The sequence below is a fragment of the Chrysochloris asiatica genome, unplaced genomic scaffold, assembly GCF_000296735.1.
Source record: "Chrysochloris asiatica unplaced genomic scaffold, ChrAsi1.0 scaffold00029, whole genome shotgun sequence".
NCBI lineage: Eukaryota > Metazoa > Chordata > Mammalia > Afrosoricida > Chrysochloridae > Chrysochloris > Chrysochloris asiatica.
Genome location: NW_006408547.1, coordinates 23,273,129 through 23,283,818, shown reverse-complemented (window position 1 = coordinate 23,283,818; position 10,690 = coordinate 23,273,129). Strand labels below are relative to the sequence as shown.

Genomic DNA, 10,690 nt, shown 5'->3' with positions numbered 1-10,690 from the left:
GAATGTAAAACTAATGTTCTCCCATGTAAACTATCACATAGTTCACAATAAAACAACAACAACAAAAAACCCCTATGGAACCCAATTCAACTCTGACCCACATGAAGTTGCCTTGAGTTGAAGTCTACTCAACGGCGACCCCCTCCCTTTTTTTTCCCCCCAACTGTGTGCAAGGAATCAGTAGGCAGCATTGGGGAGCCAGCTGAGAACAAGTCCAACCCCTCATTGCCCAGACTGGTGTGTTTCTTTCTCCTGTACCAAGCCACAGACAAAATCTGAGAACTTTAAGAGCAGTACCATCGTCACTTCAGTGTCTCCAAGGAAACTGCTTGGGAAGGATGAAATTTGGTATTCCACCTGATTTTTCGAAATACCGGAGCTATTTTCAGTTCATGATCCAAATGCAAGGTGACACTATTTACCACAGAAAATCCACCCTTTTGGAGAAGTGAGGTTGAAGAAAGGGCACGACCTTGAAGGGTGCATGGTGCCAAGACTCCAGAGGGGAACCCTGTTATTCTCTGTCTGCAGCACCTGGTCCGCTGAGACACTCTGGCTGCGCGCTGCCAGTAGCTGGAAAGATGGTTATTCTAGAAGCGGCTCTGGGGCTCTAGAGAGCACACGTTAAGCAAGAGTTCTCTGTAGCAACACCAAGACCAAAGGAGACACAACACACAGTGCTCCTAAGGCCAGCAGCCAAGTCCAGTCATTTCCCAGTCTTTCTCTCCCTTTTATTTTAAGTACCACTAGAACTTAGGAATTCCTCTCTAGAACCACTGCCAGGGTTTCGTTAGTTCATGCTCAAGTAATTGCCATTTGCTTTTCATTGGATGAAATACCATAGTTCAAAAGCATTTTGCCTAATGCAGTTCCAGACCATCAAGGCGCCACGTTCATGAGCCAGTTGCTGTGTGTGACTACAGCGGTGGAGACCTTGCCTTCTAAGCCTTGATCATCTTGGTATCCCTTTAGTACCATTTTCCCAAGCACACATCCTCTGTGCTAGGTACACCATACCTGGAGCAGATGTTCTCTAAAGTACAGGTGGGTGGTGATCTGACACTTCAGACATTCCTCAAGCCTTAGCTGGCTACATTCTAGATGTATGATCTTACCCAGGTAACCTCATCTCCCTGAGAGCCAGCGACCTCATCTTTAAAATGGGTGTAGCAGCTACCTTCCTGCTTCAGTGGGATTTTGAGGCTGAAATGAGAACGCTGTGAAGTTGCTTTGTAATTATCACAGCTGTTCCCATCCATGAAGCACTTGACATCTTCTGGAGTGGGTTGTCAGGTAAGCACGAACAAACGGTACTAGAATTCCACCCCAAGGTGCATGCCGCCCACCACTCCGCTCTTCATTCATTCACTCAACTAGCACAGCGCTTGGTACGTGGGAGGTTCCAAAACACTCCATGCATGCAGGATTGCTGCATGAGTACCAGCTACAACATTAAGCACAACTGTACCTTACTACTTTCAGGACTGTTTCTGAACCTTTTACAAGTCACCCCAGGGTAAGTGATCAATTTCCATTTCAAATTTTCTATCAAATTACTTCTCAAGATTCACGTCCCTCAGAAATGCTTCCCCGAGCTGAACTGACTTCCGTCTCTTAACCGGCCAGTCTGCTAACAAAAGCTATGACTCACCCCTTCTCCTCAAAGCAATAATTGCTGGTAACTGGTGATTACTAAGTTGGTTGTTACTATCTGACATATCTCTGATGATCAAATTGGATGTTTTAGCCTGTTTTCTAGGTCAGACCACATTCCTTTCAGGAAAGGACGAATCACTGGGGGTAGAACTCACTGTATCTCTCATACCTGTAAGCAGTCAGCTTTAAACTATCAAAATTCTCTAACTGGTTGTTCTACAAATAAAGATGGGAATGAGGGAGAACATTAATAAAGAACAACCGACGTTGCACTTGTGACTTTGTTGGTTACGGGTCTCATGGCTACCTACTTCCTGCAGTAGAAGGAACAAAAATGTCACCTCAAGGGTATTCTTGGTTTTATTTCATGCATCATTCACTATATGCTAAACAGAAGACACTGCTTTACTGAAGGGTAAGGGAGACACTCTACACAGTTTTATAAAATGGGTGGCATTATGCACTGGTACTTTTAATATTCTCCTCCAATACCATAGCTCAAAAAGCATCAACTTTTCTACGGTCTTCCTTATTCACTGCCCAACTTTCACAGGCATATGAGGTGACTGGAAAATGCCATGGCTTGAGTCAAGTGCACCTTAAGTCCTCACACTGACGTCTTTGCTCTTCAACACTTTAAAGAGGTCTTGCGCAGATTTGCCTAATGCAATACATTGTTTGTTTTCTTGACTGCTGCTTCCATAAATGTTAATGGTTGATCTGAGCAAAATGAATGAAGTCTTTGACAACTTTGGCACAAGGTCGGCGGTTCAAATTCACTAGCCAATCCCTGGAAACCCTATAGAGGGTTGCTATAAGTCAGAACCGACTTGACGGCGCTTGACAACCACAACAATGGTTTCTCAGGTCAGAAAGAGCAGGCGGAGGCTGCACTGTCTCCACTACCTTTGGTACTAACTAACCTAGGTCTCACCCTCTGGCCCAATTTCCTCCCCAAATGGACAAAACTCCGTCCACTGCACATGTCAGGCTTATACACTGAGCTCTAGATCAATCCAACTTCAGATACACCTGTGCAATCGCCTTCCCTCAGTTAGTAAATAAAGCCACCACCCCACTGGAGACCTTGATTTCTCTAATGTGAAGATATTAACATCTTACAAGAGGGGAAAACTATTTCTGGAGTCTCAGCAAGATCCCTTTCTTGTACAACAAACTTGACAGATGGTACAGGAGATGGGAAGAAAACATCTCTCCTGCACATCAGAGCATGGGGCGGGGACACGGTGGGGAAAGATGACAGTTTGGGAACTGGGAAAACTAGATTCTGATCCCAAATCCCCCACTTATTCACTGTGGAATCTCAGGCAAGTCTCTTAGTTTCTGTAAGTCACCATCTCCAGAGCTTACAAAAGGTTAGCAGCATCGTCAAGCTGCTGGGTGAGCTTAGTAAGATGGTGTTAAGTGGTTCCAAAGAGAACAACAGAGCTGGGCATGCACTCTGTCTTCTGAGCAACAACACACCTGGGAATGCTAGTCAGATAGGTCATGACATTCTGGAACTCCTTGTCTGGGATGTCGCTGAAAGCCGGGTAGTCTGGAAAGGTGATAACAGGACATCCATCTTGTCCACGTCCACCTAGAGAGAAATGCAAAGGGGGTTACTTAACTCTGTTCAATAGTAGATCAATATTGTGAGTTAGAATTTTTAATAAACAGCATGTATTTCTGATGCTAAACAGGTTTCGTTGTACTTGCAGACTAAGTCACATTAAGAAGGCTCCAGTACTTCTTAAAATCAGCCAGTGGAAGCTCTAGAGGTCACAACGATTCGATTCCATTGTGTACGGAGTCCCTATAAATCGGGGGCCAACTCAAAGGCAGTCAACAACAGTGACATTTCAGTTCAAGTTGACAGTCTTCTTTATTTAGAAAGCAACACATGCTTACTGAAGAAAATACATGGAACACACAAAAAGAGTGTGAAGAATTAAAAACATCATCCATCCTTTTACTAGCATTGGGCAACCACCAGAATATTTTGACATGTTTCCTTCCAAATTTTATTTTAAATGTTTTTTTTTTATACATAATTGGGACCATATTGAATAGACAAGCTTGCTTTTTTCTAACGCTGTAAAAGAAATGGTTTTATAAGCCATGTAGGGGGCCCTGTGGTTAAAGCCCTTCGTTGTAAACTAAAAGTTTGATGGTTTCAGCCCTCCAGCGCTCTGTAAGAGAACTATGTGGCAGTTGGATTCTGCAAAGACTCTCAGCCTGGGAAGCCCTGTAGGGTAATTCTACCCTGTCCTATCGGGTCTCTGTGAGTCAGGATGCGTCTAGAGGGTACAGCCATTCTTTCATGTATTTGCATAATGCACCATTCAGGTACATGTGCCAACTACTTACAGAGCCATTTCTTTTGTGGGCATTTTATAGTTCTTTCCAATGTTACACCTTGTAAACATCCTAGAAGGAGTTGTTCCTTATTATGTGTGACTCTTTGGTGAATAAAACTACAGAATTAGGCATGGTCCATTTCGTTCATAAACCGTAAAAATAGATGATCTTTCATATGGTAAGTACTCTAATATATTTCTAATATTTTCTAAAAATTGAGCTCAAGTTTTAGGCATTGGCTCAGAAGAATTTTGACCTCGCATTCTTGTCTCTCTGGTATTTATGTTCTATGTCAGAGTGTAAATGGGGATGCTGAAAGACCATTGGGAAATATGTTATAGTAAGTGCTGATTTCCCAGGACTGGCACCCACAGTGTGAGAACATGCACCCACATACTTTTGGGGTCTGCCCAGGCATTTTGCAGAGAGTTACCAGTGCACATCTGCTGCCTAAAGCTCCACAGGACACTTCCAAATGGCATAGTTTACATACCGCGTTGGACAGTGAGAGCTTCAAGCTTTCATTTTTATTATGATTTAAACAGTAGTACGAGAAATTTGGTGGCATCCTTGTTGTTAAGCGCCACAGAGTTGATTTTCAACTCATAGCAACCCCGTTTGACAGAGTAGAACTGCCCCATAGGGTTTCCTAGGCTTTATGGGGGCACATGACTAGGTCTTTTCCCCCAGAGTCTCAGGTGAGTTCAAACCACCAACCTTTTAGTTAGCATCTGGGCATTTCATCATTGCATCAAAGAATACAGGTGTATTGATTGTGTAGTGTCCACGGAACTGTTTACGTTCCTGAACAAACTCTCAGTACCTCTCATTCTTCTCTGTACCTATTTTCATCTTCGACCCTCTACATTTCCAAATGTCTATAATCAATAAATAAAGCTTGCCAATCAGGCTGTATTTATCAGGCAACTATTTTGAGCTCAAATTGCATTAGGGGATGTAAGGAGCTTCTGATCTTTCGATATTTATGATCTTATTGAGAGATGAACAGTATCTGCGAAAAGAACGAAGCATGAAACTCCATGGTAATAGTTTAAAGTATCACAGAATTCGAGGTAGCAATAGCTTGATGCCAGTAGGTTCGAACAGTCAGACATGGATTTGTGGAAGAGAAGAAAATGGAAATGGGTTGGACTGCAATGTTGTTGTTGTGGTGGTGTTTAAGTGCCATCAAGTCAATTCAGATCCATAGCAATCCTGTAACATTTCCGAGGAGCGACTGTTGAGCTTGAACTGCCAACCTTCTGGCTCATACTGACTTTTCAGTCCAGTGCTTTAACCCACAGTGCCACCCCAGACCTCCTGGACTGCAATAGGCAGAGGATATTACTGGGGAAAGGGATAGAGCTTAGCAAGAGAATATGTGTACAGGTAAGGGGGGGTCAGAGAAAAAGAGGAAGACGCCCAGCGAGATGGATTGGCCAAGTGGCAGCATCGATGGACTCAAGCGTGGCAACAGTAGTGAGGTTGGCCCAGGATTGGGCCATGTTTCGTTCTGCTGTGCATAAGGTCGCTATGGATCGGTACCGACTCGATGGCACCTAACAACAACAACAAGAGGGGGGGGGCAAGACATTCCCATCTGGACCTATGAGGACTTGGGGAATAGTAAAAAACAAACAAGCAAACTAGTGACTTAAACAGTGACTTACATGGGTCACTGAGGGCATACTGAGGTGTCTGGACTTGCCAGAGCAGGAACATAGCAAAAACCGTGTTCCGGTAGCTGTGAGTTGAAGTGAGTTTACGGAGCAGATGTGAATAAATGCAGAACCATGGCAGGGGAGGGAGAGGGGATTTTTCTAAGAAAAAGATGCCCCTGAAATGTTTTACAAAGGAATACTGGAGGCATGTTTCAAGAATCAGAAATGTCTGGAGTTTGGGATCTAGAAAGAACATTGGCACCTCCAATCAAACTGAGGTAGCTGAAGTTCAGAGAGAGGCTGTGTGCTTCATCTTGTACATATTTAGTTTGAGGTAAGCAAAGGAATTCCAGCTGAAATAATCTACAATTAATCAGGCAAGTAAGGAGCTCTGGTAGCATAGTGGTTATGAATCAGAATGCTAATCTCACGGTCAGCAGTTCGAAACTACCAGCTGTTCTGTGGGAGAAAGATGAGGCTTTCTACTCCTGTAAAGATTTATAGCCTCGGAAACCCTTTACAGGGTCGCTATGAGTCAGAACAGACTCTACGGCACATAATCACCACCACCAATCAGACAAGTAACAGAAAAGGCAGTAGTTAAAAACACAAACTTTGGACTCACACAGGGCTGTCTACCAAGTTTTACCCAAGCCTGTAAAGATGAAAGATGGAGGATTAAAGATGGTGGTTCATTCTCTGTCATTCCTCTCACTGAGTCATTGTTGAGTTTCCTCTGGACTTGTGACCTGTTTTGACCAACAGAATGCAGTAGAAGGGATGATGTATGCCTTCTAAAGTTGGACTTTAAAAAATATGCAGCTTCTAGCCTCCCTACTTGGAAGCTCCCTCTTGGAAATCTGTCGTCATGAGAGAAATTCTACAACCCTAAGACTACCATGCTGTGAAGAAGCTCAGGTACTTTTCCAGAGGAAGAAAAGGAGGGACAGGAAGGGAAGAGGAGGCGAAAGGATGGACAGTAGAAGGGAGAAGGCTGCTGCCTGAAGAGTCTGAGATGCCAGATACGTGAATGACGCCCTGTTGGACATTCTAGTCCAGCCCAGCCACCAATGGATACAGCCTAGTAAACAACCCCAGTCAGTGCCAAAAAACTACCCTGCTGAGCCCTTTCTGAATTCATGACCCTCAAAACCAAGAACAAGTAAATAAAATGATGATGGTAGTAAACCAAGTTTTGAGACAGTGTGTGATGAAGCAATAGATAGCCCAAATCAGTTGCTAAGCAACCTTAGGCAAATTGCCTGCTCTTGTGTTTTGTTTTATTTTAAAGTGCCACTATGACATACTCTCACATCGTAGGGCTACTGAGATGATTAAAAGAGACGGTGTCTGGAAGCCTCGACATGGCGGGACACTCCCTGCACAATGTAGGCAGTAGTCTTCATTACCGTCAGCGTGACCATCACACCATGACTCACCTCACTGCTGCAGCTAACTTTCCAGACGTTCTACTGTTGGGGCTTGGCCAAGCCCCTCCCTACCAGTCTAGCCAGACTCATTTTACCATCCAATAAACACCCGAGTCTACCTCCATAGTTTCACCGACACTCTGCCTTCATTTACCTACGTAATTCCTATGTGTGGTATAGTGAATAATTTAATATGACTCTTAGAGCCATAGTCTTTACTCCCACCACATGACTGGATGCGACTCAGCAAATCAATTCTATGGAAACCTTACCAGGGGATTAGGCAGTTACGAGCCGTCCCAGACATGGAAAGGGGGGATCTCACAATCACTGGTAAGAAGAGCCAAGAGAGGAGTGTCATTTGGACCTGGAATCACTGTGCTGAGAACCTCCTCAACCCAAAAGACTGTAAGACAGAGCTGTCACGCCCTGTGAGACGTGAGGGGTGGCAGGAAGCAGTGTCAGAACCAGGAGTGTGGCAGGATGTTAGCAGGAGAAGACACTGTGGGCTTCTGGGTCCACAGAGCGAGGCAGTTGAGCGCCTTTGGGCAGGAGGCTTGCTGGTGGTTGGGGTACCTCTGAGCACGAGTCAGCAGCGCTAAAAGAGCTTTGCAACACTTGTCCAAGCAGGACAGATACACAAGGCCTCAGGGCTGAGAGGTCAATGGCCAGGTAGAGGCCAGCCTGTGGGCACTAAGAAGAGGCTGTCCTGACCAAAGAACTGTGTCCAGAGTCCCTTCTGAACCTGAAATGTAACCTGTTATTGCCCTAACAGAGCTTTGGTAACATAGTGGTTATGAGTCGGGCTGCTAACCTCAAGATCAGCAGTTCGAAACTACCAGCCGTTCCGTGGGAGAAAGATGAGGTTTTCTGCTCCCATAAAGATTTACAGCCTCGGAAACCCTGCGCAGGGTCACCATGAGTCAGAACCAACCTCACGGCACACCATCACCCACCACCATTTCCCTCGTAACCCCTAATTGTGAGTATTGTCCCTGAGTTTTGTGTGGCCACTGCAATGAGTGACTAAGTCCAGAAGAGAATGTCATGGAAGGTGCACTTGGTGTCCAAACTGGTTAGAAGGTTGGACCTTCTGTCTCAGTAATAAACCTTGGGCTGTTGATTTTCAGTCTTGTACCATCCTACCTGGTATGAGTTCTCCTCGTGTGGCACTTTTGGTGATTGCAATGGACTGCAAGGTCGGTTTGAATCACAAGGTTGGTGGCTCGAATTGCAAGGTTGGCGGTTCAAGCTCACGAGCTAGCTGCTCCTCAGAAACTCTATACCAGGTGGCTATGGATCAGAACCGACTTGATGGCACGTAACAACAATAACCCCGTATGAGTCCTGGTGTGGTGCTGTGGGATAAAACACTGAGCCACAAGGTCAGTATGAACCACAAGGTCAGTGGTTCAAACGCACCAGCCAGCTGTTCCTTGGAAACCCTACACAGAGTCATCATGAGTTGAAACTGACTCGACGGCATTTAACAACAACAACAACAACACCCTGTATGAGGTATCCTGGTATGGCACTGTAGGAAAAGCACTGGACTGCTAACTGAAAGTTCGGCAGTTCAAACCCACAAGTCACTCCTTGGAAGCCCTATACAGGATCACTATGAGTTGGCACCAACTCGACAACACTTATCAACAAGTCCCTTATTAAGTTGTTGTCATTGTTAAGTACTGTCGAGTCAGTCCCGACCCATAGCGACCCTGTACAGGATTTCTGAGGCTGTAAATCTTTACAGGAGCAGAAAACCTCCTCTTTCTCCCTCAGAGCCACTGGTAGTATTGAACTGCTGGCCTTGAGGTTCGCAGCCCAATTCTTAACCACCGCGTTACCAGAGCTCCTTTTATGAAGTTAGAGGAAGTCAGATACCGCTGCCATTTTCACAGCTAGCCCTGATTCATTGCCTTACTTTCTACAGCATGACACAGTTCATCAGCAAATGTTATTGCTTTATGTATTTATATTTCACATGTGAAAATACCATTTTCCTCAGCTAGTTCATAAACTCCTTACGAGAGGAGGGTGTATCCCAGCACTCTCCAGCATCAGGTGAACCCAGAATGAACGTCTAACAATAAACACATGTCTGCCTCATCTCCCTGTTCATCCAGAAACAGCTAAGCCACTTAATGATTACGTCATCTTGAATTCTAATTAATCCACAAATTGAAAAGCATTCTTTCTCTCTCTCTTTTTTTTTAGGAAAAGGAAGGTTAAACTCAGAGCAACCTGCTCTTATTCTCAGTTACTTACTAATTATTTTCTACCCTTCTGAACTTTCTCAGCTTTCAAGATACTCTTAAATTCCTATTATCAGTCTTTGGATGGTAGTTTCCCATACAATCCTGAACAGAATACATTCTGTTACATACTCAACAAGCAGTACCCAGTACCCACGGCCTTTCATCATGTTGAATTCTTACTTCCTCTTGGAAAATTCCTCAGATCTCCAAAGCAAGACGCACGCTGGTTGTGAACACTGTGTTCCTTGTTTGTGTTGCTCACACAAATATCAAAATCATCTCTCTGCTATTCCTGAGATAGGGTACCTTCTATCTAAGCCATATAGAACCTATATCTTACCTTTGTGTTGTACCTACAACGATCATTAGGCAACTTTTAAAATGGTATCTCAGTTGTCATAACTGATAAGAGTTATAATGATAAGACAAGCTGAGGTGAGCCTAGCAGTACTCTGAAAACAGGTGTGGGCTATAACCAGCTGTAGCTCACAGCTGCTCTTTGTTTTCCTGAACATGGGACTCGGAGTCCAGGTCTCAACAGAGATCTCTAGCAGAAACCACAGAATGGGGGAACTCTCCCCACATTGGTTTCCTTCCATTAAGAATTCCAAAGAAACTGTGAGTCAGTCCTCGTTTATGTTCAGATCTATAGGGAACAGCAGCAGAGACGGGGGCCTGCTCCTACACCCCCAGCTGAACAAAGGCAGGTGAAGGGGTCAGAGGGTGTGCAAGAACAGACCGGAGAAAGGGTTTCTCTGGAGAGAAATGCTGACTATGGTGAGCCTCCAGTCCCTTCTGGGGAAAGGATCGGGGTGCTACCTGCACCCCCTAATTCCAATCATGCAGCATGCCCTGATGTACGTTCCTTGTGCTTGGAAGGAAGGCACTGGGACTGATGTCTGACTCTGGCCCAAGAAGCTTAAAGAAGACTACGGGTCTTGCCTGCCCTGTCCAGGGAACCTAGAAAGAAGGCAGAATGTGGGGAGGGGTGGGAAGACAGCAGCTGCCTCAGGTATGCACCCCAGTGTGCCAGCAACCACCGCAGGTCATGGTGGGAAGTGTGGGAAGTGCTGCTCCAGCTACTCAACAGGCTACTTAGAAGGGCAATGTGAGAAACATAGTCGATACTGACAAATTCTCAAGAAATCCAGTCTGTACTCATTTCAGCAAGAGTGAGGTTGTCCTTATATTGATTTTGCAAAATCAGGCATCTACGCAGCAGACATGGGCAGACACACCTCATGGCCAGCCCGCTACAGCTTTATTCCCCTGTCTCGAAAAAGCCCCTCCTCCAGTTCCCCTTTTACTGGGTATTAAGGAGCTC

General features: G+C 45.0%; 1 protein-coding gene across 1 annotated transcript in view; it reads right to left on the bottom strand.

Moving 5' to 3' along the window:
- Positions 1-10,690, bottom strand: part of MCF2L (MCF.2 cell line derived transforming sequence-like) — a 301,472-nt gene that overhangs the window by 125,194 nt on the left and 165,588 nt on the right. The window contains exon 3 of the mRNA XM_006851546.1: positions 3,142-3,256. Coding sequence (XP_006851609.1) covers positions 3,142-3,256 — 115 coding nt within the window. The remainder of the gene's footprint in view (positions 1-3,141; positions 3,257-10,690) is intronic.